The following is a 25,826-nucleotide window of genomic DNA, read 5'->3' as shown; positions in this document are numbered from 1 at the left end:
GATTGAATATATATTAATTGTGTATGCAACAGGTTTAATGTGTTTGATGGATGTGCAAGTTATAGTCAGGACGGTGAGTATCGCATGATGCAGGTTAAAGGTTAAATTTGGAGTAAATGTTATGAATAGAAATAATGAACGTACAGTCAGTGTATGTGTGATTGCCAGGCGGAAGTTAATAGTCTTTTGCTAAGGTTTCCTTTGTGTGCTGCGGAATGCCATGTGGCAGACTAACATGTGTTCTAGCTAAGATGGCCGACAAGTAGTTATTCTAAAATGGCTGCTTCATAGCCACGCCCCCTCCCGCGCTGTATTCGCATACACAGTATATAACACTGAGGTTAGCTTTATTTAGGGATGCTGGAATAATAATCGTTATTATGTATAAATACCTGTATTGTTATATTTTGTCATCCATGATACAGTTTCATCAGTTTACATTCATAAATAATATTCATTGATTATAAATCTGGACATTCAATTATTGGTTGCGTGCGAAATGAATAAATTAGATAGACTTTGCATATATAAATAAATGTACTTCCATAGATGCGGGCTCGTCGTGGGATATTATATACTTAAAGATATGCAATATTATGCAGATTTGAGCCGATCAGCAAGGGAGGGATCACATATAGAATAGAAAAAAATTATTTTAAATTTTTCGGTTTTGTTTTGGGCTTTTCTAATGCTGATAGTCCAGGCCTGCATATGCATAATCTGTAAGATACTAATTTTGGACTTTGGGAAAAAATTAAAAACATTTATCTATATTTAAATATCAAGATGCAATTCTATAAGTAAATATGTTTTAATAATTTGTTTTTTTTTTCTCATGTGATGGTATCTCCTTTTGATGTGTATCTTTTAAATAATAGTCAGATATGATTGGCAAGGGCTGTTTCAGGTTGAATTGTTTGTTTTTAATTTGAACTGTTTTATAAGCAGTGCAAATTTTAAATAAATGCACATATTTTTTTTTTATTATAATTGCAGCAGAAGCGGATTATAAGGGAATAATGTATAGCCATAAATTGCAGGTATTTTACTGCAGACCATCTCAACCTGAGAAAGCCATATGTATAATTGTATGCTGCAAAGAACTCTGGGTAAAAATGCTATTTCTACTAAATAAATTTATTTTATTTTTAGTATACCTTTCAACATGTGGTAATGAGAATAGTAAACTTTCATTCCCATAATTGATAGGATTGAGTCATAAGTATTTTAACTTTAGAAAGATAAAAGCAGAGAGAGATAAAATACCAGTCAATAGAAAAAAAAATCAGGTACAGTTAAAAATCAACAAATTCCAAGCAGTATGAAATTTGAATGTTACTCTAAAGTATTAAACCTGAAACTGAAAGTAATTATTACCAAATGATATATAACATTTTTCCTTTTTTTATTCCAGGCTAAAAGACAGAAAAAGATTCTTAACTTTTAAAAGAACCAGCCAGAGGGTATTTAGATGTAAATTAAGGTGTTGAGACAATAGATTGAACCTGGAAACTTAGACAAAGAACTTCTCTTAGAAAGGGGGCATTTGAATAGGATTGATTTATTTGTTTTTTTTCTCTCAGCAGCAACTGTAGTATTGAATAGGCTCAATAGACAGAATATATCTTTTTGTAACTATTGTGATCTTTACCCCAAATGTATAGGTGCAGGAAAAACTGTAAGAGGTATTGCACTGTGTGGAGTTTGTACCTGTTAAGAGTAAAATTGCATTTGTTTTCCCCTGTGAATGTGAGATATCTACAGTATTGTAAGAGGTGTTAAATTCATAGTGCCATATCCTTACAAACCACAAATGTTATAGAAAGAGTGTGCTATTGGGATTTCTTGAATAGTTAAGTTAAATAGAAGTGCAAATAATGATTGCAAAGTATCAGTGAGACACTGTTTGCGTGATGGACACATGTGCGGGCGCATGTGATTGCCTAGGTACGCTGTACAGGTAAATGCCCAAGGATGGGTAGTGATAATTAATTAAGTGATAAATTGAGTAAGACTCCTGTTGAGTTACAAACAGGATTCTTTTATTATTGATCAAAATTCAAGAAATTCAAATAGTATTGATTAAATTCCCATTGATAGTCAAGGGAACACTCGTGTGACATCCAGTAAGAGAGCTACCAGCCTAGGAAGATTTTCTGTACAGAAAATAGATAGTAATGTTAAAGTGAATGGTACCCAGATGTAGAAATTCCTGGAAGGTGAAAGGATTGCCCTTAGCGCTAAGGATTGTGTGTTGAAATAGGACACACGGGGGATACGCGATGACGTACGAGTCGACGTACCCATTTTACTGCCCCTTCCGTCGACCTACCTATTTTGGTCTACCGGAAGGGTATAGGAGCGAAAATCGGAACTTCGAATTCCGTTGAGCTCCTCCGGTTTCTGGGGGCACAGGAAAACAAGTTTGTTGTGCCCTGGAGAGACTGGCCGCACCTTGTAGGTCAACTAGACGTGCGCGGCTAGTTGAGAGCATTGGTGATTGAGTACGTTACCTCGCATTGTGGGCTTTTCGCTTGATTGCGGAATAGTGTCGCTGTGTGGAGAAGTGAGTGGTTGGGGAGCTCTCAGATAAGTAATAACCCACCGATATCTATTAAGCTGTGAACGTTTACTCCTGTAATTATGGGTAATAACGGGTCACGCTGTGATAACGTGCAGGATAGGGAGGAAGCAAGCCGGCCAAGAGGATCGGCTGCTTTATTATGTGCAGGAAGCACGGTGAACTCGCAGTTGTTTACCAAAATCAGCAAGTTTAGAATTTCCCAGTGTTGATAGCTTCGAACCGGATGAATTACACAATAAGAATTGAAAATTATGTCTGCTCTCATCAACGCGAGGTAAGAAGAGGCATAGTGTTTGTTTAAAACTGTGGTATAGGAAGAGGCAATAGGAAAAGTGATGTTAAAAGTGCAATTAGACTGTTAATGCGGAATAGCAATACTCCCCCCATTCATATATATAATGGGACCAGTTATTCTAAAAGTGTCTGATGTAATTGTGAAACTGACTAACCTATACCCTGTGTCAACTCCTTGTTAAGGATTAGTAAGTGTTGACGCAATATTCAAGACAGCTGTCATCTCCGAGACGAGAGAAGTCAAATGTAAGGCGGAGTCGAACAGCCAGAGAAGATGCTGTTTTTCCCCAAGTGGTAAGAGACGGTACAGTCAATGCCAAATTGACACAGCTGGAGAAGTAGGTATACTGGTTTCACATTGACTCAGGTAATAAGTATTAAGGTAACAAGATAAATTGAGAATGCCAAATTGTATTTGAAATTAATTACATCCCCAGGTTAATAACTGCTGTAGGTATAGAGAAGCAGAGATGACACCCAAATGAAGAACGGTAACTAGAAAGACTCCTAAACTTTCTTTCCCCCCTTTCAGCAAGTAGATTAAAGATTTAAGAATAGAACACAATATTACCGCGAACACATGAAGGTTTAGACTATGGTAAGACATACAGGTATAGAACACGAGGAAAGGTAGAGAACAAGATAACATGTTCTACTCAAAGGAGTACTGCATACGATCCGCCCTCGGTACCAGGGTAATGACGTATAAGGAAATTTGTTTTTGAAACATGCTTGTTCATTACATGACATATAGTTCCCATGACACATATGTATGTAAACACATAGATATAGGGAAGTGGTTAAAGGTTAATAGCCACCTAGTGGTGACTTGTATGTGATGTAATTGTCAGTCCAGGTTCTTAGGAATCAGGTAAGGAGAAATGGAAGTTAATGGATAGTTTATACGTACTCTCTTTTGTTTGTTTGATTGTCATTGTTTGTTTTGAATGGTTCGCAGAATCAGACATATGTCGTGTAAGGTGTCTAAAGATTTGTTTTTCTGTTTGTTGTTTAGTTGAGCCGGAAAGAGCTGTGATTGGACCCAGTCAAATGTGACGCATTGAATTTGGAAACCCCTGTTGCTCCTAATTGCATGGAGAGCGTGATCGACCTAACATTGAAAAAGTTTCATCCCCTAGACAACGAGACATATATTAGTGTTTTTAAATGAGATTCAAAAATCTCAAGATATTGATAGTGCTAGGTCCAGATGTCAAGTAACTGATAGTCCCTAGTGATTAGACTGAGAAGAGGAAAATGAGAGATTGAATATTCTGAATATCTCAGATTTCCTCTAGTCACATTTTTCCGAAGAAGAACACAGATTATTTGGCTCAGACAACTGTATTTGTAATATATGGAGTGGTATAGAGGTTAAATTGAAAGAGGTTTGGTAGTACAGGGTAGAAATACCCTTAAATAAATTAGAGCGCCACCTAGTGTCAAAAGACAGTAAGGCGAGGGTTAAACTATAGCACTCTAGAGTGTAGAAGCTTCGCAGATGTGGGAGGCGGGATGTTTTTTTAACGCTTGGGAAGTTCTTTCTGTTTATGTCTCTGCAGGGAAACAAGTCGACGACAGAACTATCGGAAGTCTACAAGTGGATCGGATGGCATACAAGAAACCAAGGATGGTAGGGAAAATAGGTGAAAATGCAAAAATATTGATACTTCTTTTTCCTACAGATGCAATGGAGAGGGAGAGACGAGCCCAGCAGTAGACAGATGATGGTCCTCGAGATGACGACTTGGATACCGACAGATGACTAGACAGGAACCCAGCTAGAAAGCCCCAAGAGCCAACGAAATACACAAGCCGACCAAGAGACTGATGACCCCTAGACGACCCCACGTCGTGATGAGCAGAAGACCCACTAGAGACCTTTTTTTTTTTTTCTTTGGCCCTTAGTTTTAATGTCAAGAGACACTAGGAATGACCCAAAGGGCGTAGAAGGTTTTTTACCCTGGGACCCTATTCAGGTTTTTTAATCCCCTACTGCCCAAGGAGAAATGACTGTTCTCCACTCTTTCAGGAAATCTTTATAATACTCTGTAAAATTGTTTGTTATGATTGTTCATCAATGTTTTCCCAGCATCCTTTGTAGGACATATGAAGGTTGTACAACCCTGTACACCCTGCGGTAGGTTACACAACACCTATGCAGGAACACTACACCCACCTAAACAGCTACACATACACTCCCCAAATGTATCATTCAGTCGTGTGTGTCTGGGCTGTGGCCCTACAACTATTGTGAGGTCATGGTCTGGACATGCCGGCGTTAAGTAAATGCACTCCCCCATTTATTATTAATCTCGGATTAAGCCATTGCGCAAAAATGATACATCCCCTTCTTTCTATACATACACATAAGTTCCACCCTTTAAAAAAAAATTTTTATCAATGAAAAATATTTTTTTGAAAAATATTGAAATTTTATGAATTATGAAAATTAATGCGGAAATTATGCATTATTAATGTGACAGTTATTATATACTGTCAAATGGGCGACTGTCAATGCCTAATTTTTCCCAGCATATAATTTCCATAATCATAATTATAACCATGCCCACTAAATTAATATAGTCAGGGATAAATAATCTTTTATCCCATAAATGTCATGTTTGGACTCTACATGTGCAAAATTACACTAGCTATCAGATGACAGTTATTAGAATTCCATATCATATTGCACCCACATGTTATTACATATCATAAGCTCCCACTATATTAAGATACAGCAATCAGAGGGGCGTGTCTATAAGCTAATTGAGAGAATGTGATGAATGGTTCCTGGGGAAAGACAAAAGGATCCAGATAAGCCAGTCACAAGATACTGTAAACATAAGCTAAGTGAAACCTGGTGAATGAATAGATTCTCCCCTCCCCCGAGAGTTCTCTTGGGAAGCAAGGGAAAATCAAACAGCCACTTGCTGTTCGATCAAGACACAGGCCCTTATTCTGGTTGGTGCGGCCAGAGCCGCACACGGGGCTCCGGCCGCACAAACCAATCCCCGCCCACCCTACGGATCGCCACGGCCGTCCGTACACGGACGGCTGGCGATCCGCATTAAAATGGTGGAGGCTACGCCTCCACCATGGTGGGAGCTGCCCCCTGCATTCGATGGTCGTCGACCATCGAAGGCAGGTCCGCACGCCGCGGCAGCTCCCGCAAGCTAAGACCACACGGACAATCGTCCGTGTGGTAGCTTGTATGGGGGCTGAAAGCTGACATCCGGCGACGTCAGCTTTCCGCCCCCATGAGTGGCGTCATGCCCTCATTACCATGCATACGCCCCGCGTTTGCATGGGAACGCCCATGAAACGCGGGGCGTACACATAGGGAAATGAGGGCATGATGCCTCTCACGCCCCTATCCGCCCCCTTTGCGGCGGACGAAATCCGTCTGCGGCGAAGGGGGCTGCACATGCGCAGATTCACCTCTGCGCATGTGCAGACCAAAAACATCGGCGGTACGGCCGCACGCGGGCCGTACCGTTCCGATCTGAATAAGGGCCACAGAGAGGATGGGTCTCGCTTCACCGGGAGGCTCCTTCCATAACATATGGATTTGGATGTGATAAGTATTATGTATCATATAATTGTATTGTGTACTAGGACCCCGGTTATGGAATATGGATTATGCTAGAGAGTTTAAGAGTAGTTAACTTCCATTCTTAGTCTGTCTTCAGATATTAACATGTGCATAGGCCCAGCGTATCCTATGGTTTGGACAAAGAAAGCTTCTGTCTGTAGTTAAGAATGATCTGTGTGAATGATGTTTAGCTAGCCTGTAGTTCATGGATTGTATTGTGGTTCACAATAGCTATATAGTAGGCAGCAGTCGGTAGATTATATAGATTGGTATGTGTAAGGACAAGCTGTAGTGATTATACTGATTTGAGCATGGTGGAATGCTATTACTATGTAAGCAGAATGTGTAAACATGTGCTGTGAGGGTAGTCCACTATTGTCTGGATTCTTGGTGTTTGAATGGATGTGTAAGGCTATGCAAGAACAGAGTGCGAGTGCTTTGTGTGGTGTCCAGTAAGAGTGTCTGGATAGACTATCTGATGGAGCCTACGTATATGTGGCGGGTGTTGGTGGCGTGATGCTCGGATGGTGTGTGTGTAATAGCTTGTGATGTGATTGTGATGTGATTGGTCCTTGGATTGTGTGGTGCTATTTGGGTGTTCTGTGCGGAAGTGCATAGACAGATTGAATATATATTAATTGTGTATGCAACAGGTTTAATGTGTTTGATGGATGTGCAAGTTATAGTCAGGACGGTGAGTATCGCATGATGCAGGTTAAAGGTTAAATTTGGAGTAAATGTTATGAATAGAAATAATGAACGTACAGTCAGTGTATGTGTGATTGCCAGGCGGAAGTTAATAGTCTTTTGCTAAGGTTTCCTTTGTGTGCTGCGGAATGCCATGTGGCAGATTAACATGTGTTCTAGCTAAGATGGCCGACAAGTAGTTATTCTAAAATGGCTGCTTCATAGCCACGCCCCCCTCCCGCGCTGTATTTGCATACACAGTATATAACACTGAGGTTAGCTTTATTTAGGGATGCTGGAATAATAATCGTTATTATGTATAAATACCTGTATTGTTATATTTTGTCATCCATGATACAGTTTCATCAGTTTACATTCATAAATAATATTCATTGATTATAAATCTGGACATTCAATTATTGGTTGCGTGCGAAATGAATAAATTAGATAGACTTTGCATATATAAATAAATGTACTTCCATACCAGCAATAAATTACATGGCAAAATCAACCTGGTTTTGCAATGTCAATGATTGCCGCTTTAAAAAAAAATGGGAAAACTCCCAAATCTGTTACTTTCTGAAAGTCTCACCCTATTACATATGACCCACTGAATGTAATAAGTGATTATTGCTCACCTGTGCAGATATCTGTAGGGATTTCCTCTATATCTTCTTTCTTATCAGACACATAAGACTCTTCTCTTATCCTCATATCCGTCACATACGTCTCTTCTTCCTCTGTATCTTCTGCCTTAATGTCAGTCACATCCATCTCTTCTTCTCCCTTTATTTCTTCAACCTTAATATCAGACATATCTTCACATCGAACCTACAAATAAATATCACATTAGTAATGTCTGATGCTAGTGAGATTACACAGTACAATATCCATGCATAAAACAGACAGACAGACACACTCAGACACACACACACACACACACACACAACTGCTGCAATTCATATAGTGACAGTCACTTAGGTATATTGGGGAGACCATAATTCCCACCTCCCTGATCCTCCTGTGGGGTCCTGTGATTGTCCTCTGTGCAGTGCTGGGCATACTTGCCTACCCTCCCGGAATGGCCCGGAGGGTCCCGCAAATCGGGTCCCCCTCCCGGCCCCCCAGGAAGGTGGGCAAGTCTCCCGCATTGTAGCCACAGCCCCTGCTCCCCCCTTCCCCACTGTATAAATTTCTGAATTTCGCGGGTCCGCGGGGAGGGGGTGGGGCTAAAATGCCCTCCCCCCATACACTGTCCCGCAAATTAATGAGGCTGCTGGCCGATGACATCTCTCTGGGGTATATCTGTTACTGGGCCCATCATCCTCGCCCCGCCCCGAAAAAACGAAACCTCGTCCAGGGGACATCTCTCTGGGGTATCTCTGTTACTGGGCCCATCTGTAGGAGACACGCAGTGACTGAGGACATTGTATATATGTGATTATCCTGGGAATACAGAGGACGGGGACATCTCTCTGGGGTATCTCTGTTACTGGGCCCATCTGTAGGAGACACGCAGAGACTGAGGACATTGTATATATGTGATGATCCTGGGAATACAGAGGACGGGGACATCTCTCTGGGGTATCTCTGTTACTGGGCCCATCTGTAGGAGACAGGCAGTGACTGAGGACATGGTATATATGTGATTATCCTGGGAATACAGAGGACGGGGACATCTCTCTGGGGTATCTCTGTTACTGGGCCCATCTGTAGGAGACAGGCAGTGACTGAGGACATGGTATATATGTGATTATCCTGGGAATACAGAGGACGGGGACATCTCTCTGGGGTATCTCTGTTACTGGGCCCATCTGTAGGAGACACACAGTGACTGAGGACATGGTATATATGTGATTATCCTGGGAATACAGAGGACGGGGACATCTCTCTGGGGTATCTCTGTTACTGGGCCCATCTGTAGGAGACACACAGTGACTGAGGACATGTATATATGTGATTATCCTGGGAATACAGAGGACGGGGACATCTCTCTGGGGTATTTCTGTTACTGGGCCCATCTGTAGGAGACACACAGTGACTGAGGACATGGTATATATGTGATTATCCTGAGAATACAGAGGATGGGGACATCTCTCTGGGGTATCGCTGTTACTGGGCCCATCTGTAGGAGACACGCAGTGACTGAGGACATGGTATATATGTGATTATCCTGGGCATACAGAGGACGGGGACATCTCTCTGGGGTATCTCTGTTACCTGGCCCATCTGTAGGAGACACGCAGTGACTGAGGACATGGTATATATGTGATTATCCTGGGCATACAGAGGACGGGGACATCTCTCTGGGGTATCTCTGTTACCTGGCCCATCTGTAGGAGACACGCAGTGACTGAGGACATGGTATATATGTGATTATCCTGGGAATACAGAGGACGGGGACATCTCTCTGGGGTATCTCTGTTACTGGGCCCATCTGTAGGAGACACGCAGTGACTGAGGACATGGTATATATGTGATTATCCTGGGAATACAGAGGACGGGGACATCTCTCTGGGGTATCTCTGTTACTGGGCCCATCTGTAGGAGACACGCAGTGACTGAGGACATTATATATACGTGATTATCCTGGGAATACAGAGGACAGGGACATCTCTCTGGGGTATCTCTGTTACTGGGCCCATCTGTAGGAGACACGCAGTGACTGAGGACATGGTATATATGTGATTATCCTGGGAATACAGAGGACGGGGACATCTCTCTGGGGTATCTCTGTTACTGGCCCATCTGTAGGAGACACGCAGTGACTGAGGACATGGTATATATGTGATTATCCTGGGAATACAGAGGACGGGGACATCTCTCTGGGGTATCTGTTACTGGGCCCATCTGTAGGAGACACGCAGTGACTGAGGACATGGTATATATGTGATTATCCTGGTAATACAGAGGACGGGGACATCTCTCTGGGGTATTCCTCTTACTGGGCCCATCTGTAGGAGACACACAGTGACTGAGGACATGGTATATATGTGATTATCCTGGGAATACAGAGGACGGGGACATCTCTCTGGGGTATCTCTGTTACTGGGCCCATCTGTAGGAGACACACAGTGACTGAGGACATGGTATATATGTGATTATCCTGGGAATACAGAGGACGGGGACATCTCTCTGGGGTATCTCTGTTACTGGCTCCATCTGTAGGAGACACACAGTGACTGAGGACATGGTATACATGTGATTATCCTGGGAATGCAGAGGACGGGGACATCTCTCTGGGGTATCTCTGTTACTAGGCCCATCTGTAGGAGACACGCAGTGACTGATGACATGGTATATATGTGATTATCCTGGGAATACAGAGGACGGGGACATCTCTCTGGGGTATCTCTGTTACTGGATCCATCTGTAGGAGACACGCAGTGACTGAGGACATTATATATATGTGATTATCCTGGGAATACAGAGGACGGGGACATCTCTCTGGGGTATCTCTGTTACTGGACCCATCTGTAGGAGACACACAGTGACTGAGGACATTGTATATATGTGATTATCCTGGGAATACAGAGTACGGGGACATCTCTCTGGGGTATTCCTCTTACTGGGCCCATCTGTAGGAGACACACAGTGACTGAGGACATGGTATATATGTGATTATCCTGGGAATACAGAGGACGGGGACATCTCTCTGGGGTATCTCTGTTACTGGGCCCATCTGTAGGAGACACACAGTGACTGAGGACATGGTATATATGTGATTATCCTGGGAATACAGAGGACGGGGACATCTCTCTGGGGTATCTCTGTTACTGGCTCCATCTGTAGGAGACACACAGTGACTGAGGACATGGTATACATGTGATTATCCTGGGAATGCAGAGGACGGGGACATCTCTCTGGGGTATCTCTGTTACTAGGCCCATCTGTAGGAGACACGCAGTGACTGATGACATGGTATATATGTGATTATCCTGGGAATACAGAGGACGGGGACATCTCTCTGGGGTATCTCTGTTACTGGATCCATCTGTAGGAGACACGCAGTGACTGAGGACATTATATATATGTGATTATCCTGGGAATACAGAGGATGGGGACATCTCTCTGGGGTATCTCTGTTACTGGACCCATCTGTAGGAGACAGACAGTGACTGAGGACATTGTATATATGTGATTATCCTGGGAATACAGAGGACAGGGACATCTCTCTGGGGTATTCCTGTTACTGGGCCCATCTGTAGGAGACACGCAGTGACTGAGGACATGGTATATATGTGATTATCCTGGGAATACAGAGGACGGGGACATCTCTCTGGGGTATCTCTGTTACTGGGCCCATCTGTAGGAGAAACGCAGTGACTGAGGACATTGTATATATGTGATTATCCTGGGAATACAGAGGACGGGGACATCTCTCTGGGGTATCTCTGTTACTGGGCCCATCTGTAGGAGACACACAGTGACTGAGGACATGGTATATATGTGATTATCCTGGGAATACAGAGGACGGGGACATCTCTCTGGGATATCTCTGTTACTGGGCCCATCTGTAGGAGACACGCAGTGACTGAGGACATGGTATATATGTGATTATCCTGGGAATACAGAGGACGGGGACATCTCTCTGGGGTATCTCTGTTACTGGGCCCATCTGTAGGAGACACGCAGTGACTGAGGACATTGTATATATGTGATTATCCTGGGAATACAGAGGACGGGGACATCTCTCTGGGGTATCTCTGTTACTGGGCCCATCTGTAGGAGACACGCAGTGACTGAGGACATGGTATATATGTGATTATCCTGGGAATACAGAGGACGGGGACATCTCTCTAGGGTATCTCTGTTACTGGGCCCATCTGTAGGAGACACGCAGTGACTGAGGACATTATATATACGTGATTATCCTGGGAATACAGAGGACGGGGACATCTCTCTGGGGTATCTCTGTTACTGGGCCCATCTGTAGGAGACACGCAGTGACTGAGGACATGGTATATATGTGATTATCCTGGGAATACAGAGGACGGGGACATCTCTCTGGGGTATCTCTGTTACTGGCCCATCTGTAGGAGACACGCAGTGACTGAGGACATGGTATATATGTGATTATCCTGGGAATACAGAGGACGGGGACATCTCTCTGGGGTATCTGTTACTGGGCCCATCTGTAGGAGACACGCAGTGACTGAGGACATGGTATATATGTGATTATCCTGGGAATACAGAGTACGGGGACATCTCTCTGGGGTATTCCTCTTACTGGGCCCATCTGTAGGAGACACACAGTGACTGAGGACATGGTATATATGTGATTATCCTGGGAATACAGAGGACGGGGACATCTCTCTGGGGTATCTCTGTTACCTGGCCCATCTGTAGGAGACACGCAGTGACTGAGGACATGGTATATATGTGATTATCCTGGGAATACAGAGGACGGGGACATCTCTCTGGGGTATCTCTGTTACTGGGCCCATCTGTAGGAGACACGCAGTGACTGAGGACATGGTATATATGTGATTATCCTGGGAATACAAAGGACGGGGACATCTGTCTGGGGTATCTCTGTTACTGGGCCCATCTGTAGGAGACACGCAGTGACTGAGGACATTATATATACGTGATTATCCTGGGAATACAGAGGACGGGGACATCTCTCTGGGGTATCTCTGTTACTGGATCCATCTGTAGGAGACACGCAGTGACTGAGGACATGGTATACATGTGATTATCCTGGGAATGCAGAGGACGGGGACATCTCTCTGGGGTATCTCTGTTACTAGGCCCATCTGTAGGAGACACGCAGTGACTGATGACATGGTATATATGTGATTATCCTGGGAATACAGAGGACGGGGACATCTCTCTGGGGTATCTCTGTTACTGGATCCATCTGTAGGAGACACGCAGTGACTGAGGACATTATATATATGTGATTATCCTGGGAATACAGAGGATGGGGACATCTCTCTGGGGTATCTCTGTTACTGGACCCATCTGTAGGAGACAGACAGTGACTGAGGACATTGTATATATGTGATTATCCTGGGAATACAGAGGACAGGGACATCTCTCTGGGGTATTCCTGTTACTGGGCCCATCTGTAGGAGACACGCAGTGACTGAGGACATGGTATATATGTGATTATCCTGGGAATACAGAGGACGGGGACATCTCTCTGGGGTATCTCTGTTACTGGGCCCATCTGTAGGAGAAACGCAGTGACTGAGGACATTGTATATATGTGATTATCCTGGGAATACAGAGGACGGGGACATCTCTCTGGGGTATCTCTGTTACTGGGCCCATCTGTAGGAGACACACAGTGACTGAGGACATGGTATATATGTGATTATCCTGGGAATACAGAGGACGGGGACATCTCTCTGGGATATCTCTGTTACTGGGCCCATCTGTAGGAGACACGCAGTGACTGAGGACATGGTATATATGTGATTATCCTGGGAATACAGAGGACGGGGACATCTCTCTGGGGTATCTCTGTTACTGGGCCCATCTGTAGGAGACACGCAGTGACTGAGGACATTGTATATATGTGATTATCCTGGGAATACAGAGGACGGGGACATCTCTCTGGGGTATCTCTGTTACTGGGCCCATCTGTAGGAGACACGCAGTGACTGAGGACATGGTATATATGTGATTATCCTGGGAATACAGAGGACGGGGACATCTCTCTGGGGTATCTCTGTTACTGGGCCCATCTGTAGGAGACACGCAGTGACTGAGGACATTATATATACGTGATTATCCTGGGAATACAGAGGACGGGGACATCTCTCTGGGGTATCTCTGTTACTGGGCCCATCTGTAGGAGACACGCAGTGACTGAGGACATGGTATATATGTGATTATCCTGGGAATACAGAGGACGGGGACATCTCTCTGGGGTATCTCTGTTACTGGCCCATCTGTAGGAGACACGCAGTGACTGAGGACATGGTATATATGTGATTATCCTGGGAATACAGAGGACGGGGACATCTCTCTGGGGTATCTGTTACTGGGCCCATCTGTAGGAGACACGCAGTGACTGAGGACATGGTATATATGTGATTATCCTGGGAATACAGAGTACGGGGACATCTCTCTGGGGTATTCCTCTTACTGGGCCCATCTGTAGGAGACACACAGTGACTGAGGACATGGTATATATGTGATTATCCTGGGAATACAGAGGACGGGGACATCTCTCTGGGGTATCTCTGTTACTGGGCCCATCTGTAGGAGACACGCAGTGACTGAGGACATGGTATATATGTGATTATCCTGGGCATACAGAGGACGGGGACATCTCTCTGGGGTATCTCTGTTACCTGGCCCATCTGTAGGAGACACGCAGTGACTGAGGACATGGTATATATGTGATTATCCTGGGAATACAGAGGACGGGGACATCTCTCTGGGGTATCTCTGTTACTGGGCCCATCTGTAGGAGACACGCAGTGACTGAGGACATGGTATATATGTGATTATCCTGGGAATACAAAGGACGGGGACATCTGTCTGGGGTATCTCTGTTACTGGGCCCATCTGTAGGAGACACGCAGTGACTGAGGACATTATATATACGTGATTATCCTGGGAATACAGAGGACGGGGACATCTCTCTGGGGTATCTCTGTTACTGGGCCCATCTGTAGGAGACACGCAGTGACTGAGGACATGGTATATATGTGATTATCCTGGGAATACAGAGGACGGGGACATCTCTCTGGGGTATCTCTGTTACTGGCCCATCTGTAGGAGACACGCAGTGACTGAGGACATGGTATATATGTGATTATCCTGGGAATACAGAGGACGGGGACATCTCTCTGGGGTATTCCTCTTACTGGGCCCATCTGTAGGAGACACACAGTGACTGAGGACATGGTATATATGTGATTATCCTGGGAATACAGAGGACGGGGACATCTCTCTGGGGTATCTCTTTTACTGGGCCCATCTGTAGGAGACACACAGTGACTGAGGACATGGTATATATGTGATTATCCTGGGAATACAGAGGACGGGGACATCTCTCTGGGGTATCTCTGTTACTGGCTCCATCTGTAGGAGACACACAGTGACTGAGGACATGGTATACATGTGATTATCCTGGGAATGCAGAGGACGGGGACATCTCTCTGGGGTATCTCTGTTACTAGGCCCATCTGTAGGAGACACGCAGTGACTGATGACATGGTATATATGTGATTATCCTGGGAATACAGAGGACGGGGACATCTCTCTGGGGTATCTCTGTTACTGGCTCCATCTGTAGGAGACACACAGTGACTGAGGACATGGTATACATGTGATTATCCTGGGAATGCAGAGGACGGGGACATCTCTCTGGGGTATCTGTTACTGGGCCCATCTGTAGGAGACACACAGTGACTGAGGACATGGTATATATGTGATTATCCTGAGAATACAGAGGATGGGGACATCTCTCTGGGGTATCGCTGTTACTGGGCCCATCTGTAGGAGACACGCAGTGACTGAGGACATGGTATATATGTGATTATCCTGGGCATACAGAGGACGGGGACATCTCTCTGGGGTATCTCTGTTACCTGGCCCATCTGTAGGAGACACGCAGTGACTGAGGACATGGTATATATGTGATTATCCTGGGAATACAGAGGACGGGGACATCTCTCTGGGGTATCTCTGTTACTGGGCCCATCTGTAGGAGACACGCAGTGACTGAGGACATGGTATATATGTGATTATCCTGGGAATACAGAGGACGGGGACATCTCTCTGGGGTATCTCTGTTACTGGGCCCATCTGTAGGAGACACGCAGTGACTGAGGACATTATATATACGTGATTATCCTGGGAATACAGAGGACGGGGACATCTCTCTGGGGTATCTCTGTTACTGGGCCCATCTGTAGGAGACACGCAGTGACTGAGGACATGGTATATATGTGATTATCCTGGGAATACAGAGGACGGGGACATCTCTCTGGGGTATCTCTGTTACTGGCCCATCTGTAGGAGACACGCAGTGACTGAGGACATGGTATATATGTGATTATCCTGGGAATACAGAGGACGGGGACATCTCTCTGGGGTATCTGTTACTGGGCCCATCTGTAGGAGACACGCAGTGACTGAGGACATGGTATATATGTGATTATCCTGGGAATACAGAGTACGGGGACATCTCTCTGGGGTATTCCTCTTACTGGGCCCATCTGTAGGAGACACACAGTGACTGAGGACATGGTATATATGTGATTATCCTGGGAATACAGAGGACGGGGACATCTCTCTGGGGTATCTCTGTTACTGGGCCCATCTGTAGGAGACACACAGTGACTGAGGACATGGTATATATGTGATTATCCTGGGAATACAGAGGACGGGGACATCTCTCTGGGGTATCTCTGTTACTGGCTCCATCTGTAGGAGACACACAGTGACTGAGGACATGGTATACATGTGATTATCCTGGGAATGCAGAGGACGGGGACATCTCTCTGGGGTATCTCTGTTACTAGGCCCATCTGTAGGAGACACGCAGTGACTGATGACATGGTATATATGTGATTATCCTGGGAATACAGAGGACGGGGACATCTCTCTGGGGTATCTCTGTTACTGGATCCATCTGTAGGAGACACGCAGTGACTGAGGACATTATATATATGTGATTATCCTGGGAATACAGAGGATGGGGACATCTCTCTGGGGTATCTCTGTTACTGGACCCATCTGTAGGAGACAGACAGTGACTGAGGACATTGTATATATGTGATTATCCTGGGAATACAGAGGACAGGGACATCTCTCTGGGGTATTCCTGTTACTGGGCCCATCTGTAGGAGACACGCAGTGACTGAGGACATGGTATATATGTGATTATCCTGGGAATACAGAGGACGGGGACATCTCTCTGGGGTATCTCTGTTACTGGGCCCATCTGTAGGAGAAACGCAGTGACTGAGGACATTGTATATATGTGATTATCCTGGGAATACAGAGGACGGGGACATCTCTCTGGGGTATCTCTGTTACTGGGCCCATCTGTAGGAGACACACAGTGACTGAGGACATGGTATATATGTGATTATCCTGGGAATACAGAGGACGGGGACATCTCTCTGGGATATCTCTGTTACTGGGCCCATCTGTAGGAGACACGCAGTGACTGAGGACATGGTATATATGTGATTATCCTGGGAATACAGAGGACGGGGACATCTCTCTGGGGTATCTCTGTTACTGGGCCCATCTGTAGGAGACACGCAGTGACTGAGGACATTGTATATATGTGATTATCCTGGGAATACAGAGGACGGGGACATCTCTCTGGGGTATCTCTGTTACTGGGCCCATCTGTAGGAGACACGCAGTGACTGAGGACATGGTATATATGTGATTATCCTGGGAATACAGAGGACGGGGACATCTCTCTGGGGTATCTCTGTTACTGGGCCCATCTGTAGGAGACACGCAGTGACTGAGGACATTATATATACGTGATTATCCTGGGAATACAGAGGACGGGGACATCTCTCTGGGGTATCTCTGTTACTGGGCCCATCTGTAGGAGACACGCAGTGACTGAGGACATGGTATATATGTGATTATCCTGGGAATACAGAGGACGGGGACATCTCTCTGGGGTATCTCTGTTACTGGCCCATCTGTAGGAGACACGCAGTGACTGAGGACATGGTATATATGTGATTATCCTGGGAATACAGAGGACGGGGACATCTCTCTGGGGTATCTGTTACTGGGCCCATCTGTAGGAGACACGCAGTGACTGAGGACATGGTATATATGTGATTATCCTGGGAATACAGAGTACGGGGACATCTCTCTGGGGTATTCCTCTTACTGGGCCCATCTGTAGGAGACACACAGTGACTGAGGACATGGTATATATGTGATTATCCTGGGAATACAGATGACGGGGACATCTCTCTGGGGTATCTCTGTTACTGGATCCATCTGTAGGAGACACGCAGTGACTGAGGACATGGTATATATGTGATTATCCTGGGCATACAGAGGACGGGGACATCTCTCTGGGGTATCTCTGTTACCTGGCCCATCTGTAGGAGACACGCAGTGACTGAGGACATGGTATATATGTGATTATCCTGGGAATACAGAGGACGGGGACATCTCTCTGGGGTATCTCTGTTACTGGGCCCATCTGTAGGAGACACGCAGTGACTGAGGACATGGTATATATGTGATTATCCTGGGAATACAAAGGACGGGGACATCTGTCTGGGGTATCTCTGTTACTGGGCCCATCTGTAGGAGACACGCAGTGACTGAGGACATTATATATACGTGATTATCCTGGGAATACAGAGGACGGGGACATCTCTCTGGGGTATCTCTGTTACTGGATCCATCTGTAGGAGACACGCAGTGACTGAGGACATGGTATACATGTGATTATCCTGGGAATGCAGAGGACGGGGACATCTCTCTGGGGTATCTCTGTTACTAGGCCCATCTGTAGGAGACACGCAGTGACTGATGACATGGTATATATGTGATTATCCTGGGAATACAGAGGACGGGGACATCTCTCTGGGGTATCTCTGTTACTGGATCCATCTGTAGGAGACACGCAGTGACTGAGGACATTATATATATGTGATTATCCTGGGAATACAGAGGATGGGGACATCTCTCTGGGGTATCTCTGTTACTGGACCCATCTGTAGGAGACAGACAGTGACTGAGGACATTGTATATATGTGATTATCCTGGGAATACAGAGGACAGGGACATCTCTCTGGGGTATTCCTGTTACTGGGCCCATCTGTAGGAGACACGCAGTGACTGAGGACATGGTATATATGTGATTATCCTGGGAATACAGAGGACGGGGACATCTCTCTGGGGTATCTCTGTTACTGGGCCCATCTGTAGGAGAAACGCAGTGACTGAGGACATTGTATATATGTGATTATCCTGGGAATACAGAGGACGGGGACATCTCTCTGGGGTATCTCTGTTACTGGGCCCATCTGTAGGAGACACACAGTGACTGAGGACATGGTATATATGTGATTATCCTGGGAATACAGAGGACGGGGACATCTCTCTGGGATATCTCTGTTACTGGGCCCATCTGTAGGAGACACGCAGTGACTGAGGACATGGTATATATGTGATTATCCTGGGAATACAGAGGACGGGGACATCTCTCTGGGGTATCTCTGTTACTGGGCCCATCTGTAGGAGACACGCAGTGACTGAGGACATTGTATATATGTGATTATCCTGGGAATACAGAGGACGGGGACATCTCTCTGGGGTATCTCTGTTACTGGGCCCATCTGTAGGAGACACGCAGTGACTGAGGACATGGTATATATGTGATTATCCTGGGAATACAGAGGACGGGGACATCTCTCTGGGGTATCTCTGTTACTGGGCCCATCTGTAGGAGACACGCAGTGACTGAGGACATTATATATACGTGATTATCCTGGGAATACAGAGGACGGGGACATCTCTCTGGGGTATCTCTGTTACTGGGCCCATCTGTAGGAGACACGCAGTGACTGAGGACATGGTATATATGTGATTATCCTGGGAATACAGAGGACGGGGACATCTCTCTGGGGTATCTCTGTTACTGGCCCATCTGTAGGAGACACGCAGTGACTGAGGACATGGTATATATGTGATTATCCTGGGAATACAGAGGACGGGGACATCTCTCTGGGGTATCTGTTACTGGGCCCATCTGTAGGAGACACGCAGTGACTGAGGACATGGTATATATGTGATTATCCTGGGAATACAGAGTACGGGGACATCTCTCTGGGGTATTCCTCTTACTGGGCCCATCTGTAGGAGACACACAGTGACTGAGGACATGGTATATATGTGATTATCCTGGGAATACAGAGGACGGGGACATCTCTCTGGGGTATCTCTGTTACTGGGCCCATCTGTAGGAGACACGCAGTGACTGAGGACATGGTATATATGTGATTATCCTGGGCATACAGAGGACGGGGACATCTCTCTGGGGTATCTCTGTTACCTGGCCCATCTGTAGGAGACACGCAGTGACTGAGGACATGGTATATATGTGATTATCCTGGGAATACAGAGGACGGGGACATCTCTCTGGGGTATCTCTGTTACTGGGCCCATCTGTAGGAGACACGCAGTGACTGAGGACATGGTATATATGTGATTATCCTGGGAATACAAAGGACGGGGACATCTGTCTGGGGTATCTCTGTTACTGGGCCCATCTGTAGGAGACACGCAGTGACTGAGGACATTATATATACGTGATTATCCTGGAAATACAGAGGACGGGGACATCTCTCTGGGGTATCTCTGTTACTGGGCCCATCTGTAGGAGACACGCAGTGACTGAGGACATGGTATATATGTGATTATCCTGGGAATACAGAGGACGGGGACATCTCTCTGGGGTATCTCTGTTACTGGCCCATCTGTAGGAGACACGCAGTGACTGAGGACATGGTATATATGTGATTATCCTGGGAATACAGAGGACGGGGACATCTCTCTGGGGTATTCCTCTTACTGGGCCCATCTGTAGGAGACACACAGTGACTGAGGACATGGTATATATGTGATTATCCTGGGAATACAGAGGACGGGGACATCTCTCTGGGGTATCTCTTTTACTGGGCCCATCTGTAGGAGACACACAGTGACTGAGGACATGGTATATATGTGATTATCCTGGGAATACAGAGGACGGGGACATCTCTCTGGGGTATCTCTGTTACTGGCTCCATCTGTAGGAGACACACAGTGACTGAGGACATGGTATACATGTGATTATCCTGGGAATGCAGAGGACGGGGACATCTCTCTGGGGTATCTCTGTTACTAGGCCCATCTGTAGGAGACACGCAGTGACTGATGACATGGTATATATGTGATTATCCTGGGAATACAGAGGACGGGGACATCTCTCTGGGGTATCTCTGTTACTGGATCCATCTGTAGGAGACACGCAGTGACTGAGGACATTATATATATGTGATTATCCTGGGAATACAGAGGATGGGGACATCTCTCTGGGGTATCTCTGTTACTGGGCCCATCTGTAGGAGACACACAGTGACTGAGGACATTGTATATATGTGATTATCCTGGGAATACAGAGGATGGGGACATCTCTCTGGGGTATCTCTGTTACTGGGCCCATCTGCAGGAGACACACAGTGAATGAGGACATGGTATACATGTGATTATCCTGGGAATACAGAGGACAGGGACATCTCTCTGGGGTATCTCTGTTACTGGGCCCATCTGTAGGAGACACACAGTGACTGAGGACATGGTATATATGTGATTATCCTGGGAATACAGAGGACAGGGACATCTCTCTGGGGTATCGCTGTTACTGGGCCCATCTGTAGGAGACACGCAGTGACTGAGGACATGGTATATATGTGATTATCCTGGGAATACAAAGGACGGGGACATCTCTCTGGGATCTCTGTTACTGAGCCCATCTGTAGGAGACACGCAGTGACTGAGGACATGGTATATATGTGATTATCCTGGGAATACAGAGGACAAGGACATCTCTCTGGGGTATCTCTGTTACTGGCCCATCTGTAGGAGACACGCAGTGACTGAGGACATGGTATATATGTGATTATCCTGGGAATACAGAGGACGGGGACATCTCTCTGGGGTATTTCTGTTACTGGGCCCATCTGTAGGAGACACGCAGTGACTGAGGACATTGTATATATGTGATTATCCTGGGAATACAGAGGTCGGGGACATCTCTCTGGGGTAGCTCTGTTACTGGGCCCATCTGTAGGAGACACGCAGTGACTGAGGACATGGTATATATGTGATTTCCTGGGAATACAGAGGACGAGGACATCTCTCTGGGGTATCTCTGTTACTGGGCCCATCTGTAGGAGACACACAGTGACTGAGGACATGGTATATATGTGATTATCCTGGGAATACAGAGGACGGGGGCATCTCTCTGGGGTATCTCTGTTACTGGGCCCATCTGTAGGAGACACACAGTGACTGAGGACATTATATATATGTGATTATCCTGGGAATACAGAGGGGACATCTCTCTGGGGTATCTCTGTTACTGGGCCCATCAGTAGGAGACACGCAGTGACTGAGGACATTATATATATGTGATTATCCTGGGAATACAGAGGACAGGGACATCTCTCTGGGGTATCTCTGTTACTGGGCCCATCTGTAGGAGACACGCAGTGACTGAGGACATGGTATATATGTGATTATCCTGGGAATACAGAGGACGGGGACATCTCTCTGGGGTATCTGTTACTGGGCCCATCTGTAGGAGACACGCAGTGACTGAGGACATGGTATATATGTGATTATCCTGGGAATACAGAGTACGGGGACATCTCTCTGGGGTATCTCTGTTACTGGCTCCATCTGTAGGAGACAAGCAGTGACTGAGTACATGGTATATATGTGATTATCCTGGGAATACAGAGGACGGGGACATCTCTCTGGGGTATCTGTTACTGGGCCCATCTGTAGGAGACAGGCAGTGACTGAGGACATGGTATATATGTGATTATCCTGGGAATACAGAGGACGGGGACATCTCTCTGGGGTATCTCTGTTACTGGGCCCATCTGCAGGAGACACACAGTGAATGAGGACATGGTATACATGTGATTATCCTGGGAATGCAGAGGACGGGGACATCTCTCTGGGGTATCTCTGTTACTAGGCCCATCTGTAGGAGACACGCAGTGACTGATGACATGGTATATATGTGATTATCCTGGGAATACAGAGGACGGGGACATCTCTCTGGGGTATCTTTGTTACTGGGCCCATCTGCAGGAGACACACAGTGAATGAGGACATGGTATATATGTGATTATCCTGGGAATGCAGAGGACGGGGACATCTCTCTGGGGTATTCCTGTTACTGCGCCCATCTGTAGGAGACACACAGTGACTGAGGACATGGTATATATGTGATTATCCTGGGAATACAGAGGACAGGGACATCTCTCTGGGGTAGCTCTGTTACTGGGCCCATCTGTAGGAGACACGCAGTGACTGAGGACATGTATATATGTGATTATCCTGGGAATACAGAGGACGGGGACATCTCTCTGGGGTATCTCTCTTACTGGGCCCATCTGTAGGAGACACACAGTGACTGAGGACATGGTATATATGTGATTATCCTGGGAATACAGAGGACAGGGACATCTCTCTGGGGTATCTATGTTACTGGGCCCATCTGTAGGAGACACACAGTGACTGAGGACATGGTATATATGTGATTATCCTGGGAATACAGAGGACAGGGACATCTCTCTGGGGTATCTCTGTTACTGGGCCCATCTGTAGGAGACACACAGTGACTGAGGACATTGTATATATGTGATTATCCTGGGAATACAGAGGGGACATCTCTCTGGGGTATCTCTGTTACTGGGCCCATCTGTAGGAGACACGCAGTGACTGAGGACATTATATATATGTGATTATCCTGGGAATACAGAGGACGGAGACATCTCTCTGGGGTATCTCTGTTACTGGCTCCATCTGTAGGAGACACGCAGTGACTGAGGACATGGTATATATGTGATTATCCTGGGAATACAGAGGACGGGGACATCTCTCTGGGGTATCTCTGTTACTGGGCCCATCTGTAGGAGACAGGCAGTGACTGAGGACATGGTATATATGTGATTATCCTGGGAATACAGAGGACGGGGACATCTCTCTGGGGTATCTCTGTTACTGGGCCCATCTGCAGGAGACACACAGTGACTGAGGACATGGTATATATGTGATTATCCTGGGAATACAGAGGACGGGGACATCTCTCTGGGGTATCTCTGTTACTGGGCCCATCTGCAGGAGACACACAGTGAATGAGGACATGGTATATATGTGATTATCCTGGGAATACAAAGGACGGGGACATCTCTCTGGGGTATCTCTGTTACTGGGCCCATCTGTAGTAGACACACAGTGACTGAGGACATTGTATATATGTGATTATCCTGGGAATATAGAGGACAGGGACATCTCTCTGGGGTATCTCTGTTACTGGGCCCATCTGTAGGAGACACACAGTGACTGAGGACATGGTATATATGTGATTATCCTGGGGATACAGAGGACAGGGACATCTCTCTGGGGTATTCCTGTTACTGGGCCCATCTGTAGGAGACACGCAGTGACTGAGGACATGGTATATATGTGATTATCCTGGGAATACAGAGGACAGGGACATCTCTCTGGGGTATTCCTGTTACTGGGCCCATCTGTAGGAGACACGCAGTGACTGAGGACATGGTATATATGTGATTATCTTGGGAATACAGAGGATGGGGACATCTCTCTGGGGTATCTCTGTTACTGGGCCCATCTGTAGGAGACACGCAGTGACTGAGGACATGGTATATATGTGATTATCCTGGGAATACAGAGGACAGGGACATCTCTCTGGGGTATTCCTGTTACTGGGCCCATCTGTAGGAGACACGCAGTGACTGAGGACATGGTATATATGTGATTATCTTGGGAATACAGAGGATGGGGACATCTCTCTGGGGTATCTCTGTTACTGGGCCCATCTGTAGGAGACACGCAGTGACTGAGGACATGGTATATATGTGATTATCCTGGGAATACAGAGGACAGGGACATCTCTCTGGGGTATTCCTGTTACTGGGCCCATCTGTAGGAGACACGCAGTGACTGAGGACATGGTATATATGTGATTATCCTGGGAATACAGAGGACAGGGACATCTCTCTGGGGTATTCCTGTTACTGGGCCCATCTGTAGGAGACACACAGTGACTGAGGACATTGTATATATGTGATTATCCTGGGAATACAGAGGACAGGGACATCTCTCTGGGGTATTCCTGTTACTGGGCCCATCTGTAGGAGACACGCAGTGACTGAGGACATGGTATATATGTGATTATCCTGGGAATACAGAGGACGGGGACATCTCTCTGGGGTATCTCTGTTACTGGGCCCATCTGTAGGAGACACGCAGTGACTGAGGACATGGTATATATGTGATTATCCTGGGAATACAGAGGATTGGGACATCTCTCTGGGGTATCTCTGTTACTGGGCCCATCTGTAGGAGAAACGCAGTGACTGAGGACATTGTATATATGTGATTATCCTGGGAATACAGAGGACGGGGACATCTCTCTGGGGTATCTCTGTTACTGGGCCCATCTGTAGGAGACACACAGTGACTGAGGACATTATATATATGTGATTATCCTGGGAATACAGAGGGGACATCTCTCTGGGGTATCTCTGTTACTGGGCCCATCTGTAGGAGACACGCAGTGACTGAGGACATTATATATATGTGATTATCCTGGGAATACAGAGGACGGGGACATCTCTCTGGGGTATCTCTGTTACTGGGCCCATCTGTAGGAGACACGCAGTGACTGAGTACATTGTATATATGTGATTATCCTGGGAATACAGAGGACGGAGACATCTCTCTGGGGTATCTCTGTTACTGGCTCCATCTGTAGGAGACACGCAGTGACTGAGGACATGGTATATATGTGATTATCCTGGGAATACAGAGGACGGGGACATCTCTCTGGGGTATCTCTGTTACTGGGCCCATCTGTAGGAGACAGGCAGTGACTGAGGACATGGTATATATGTGATTATC

General features: G+C 46.0%; 2 protein-coding genes across 4 annotated transcripts in view; both read right to left on the bottom strand.

The window, feature by feature from the left end:
- The window catches only part of LOC146009552 (uncharacterized), a 485,071-nt gene that overhangs the window by 256,053 nt on the left and 203,192 nt on the right, over nucleotides 1–25,826 (bottom strand). The window lies entirely within an intron of this gene.
- Nucleotides 1–25,826, bottom strand: part of LOC146010164 (uncharacterized) — a 41,437-nt gene that overhangs the window by 4,371 nt on the left and 11,240 nt on the right. For all 3 annotated transcript variants that reach the window (XM_083151129.1, XM_083151127.1, XM_083151128.1), the window contains one exon: nucleotides 7,799–7,991. In XM_083151129.1, the coding sequence (XP_083007255.1) occupies nucleotides 7,799–7,976 (178 nt within the window). In that variant the 5' untranslated portion in view covers nucleotides 7,977–7,991. The remainder of the gene's footprint in view (nucleotides 1–7,798; nucleotides 7,992–25,826) is intronic.

This window comes from Crinia signifera, chromosome 6, assembly GCF_055691185.1.
Source record: "Crinia signifera chromosome 6, ASM5569118v1, whole genome shotgun sequence".
NCBI lineage: Eukaryota > Metazoa > Chordata > Amphibia > Anura > Myobatrachidae > Crinia > Crinia signifera.
The sequence above is the reverse complement of the archived record's forward strand: the minus strand, read 5'-3'. Positions and strand labels throughout refer to the sequence as shown.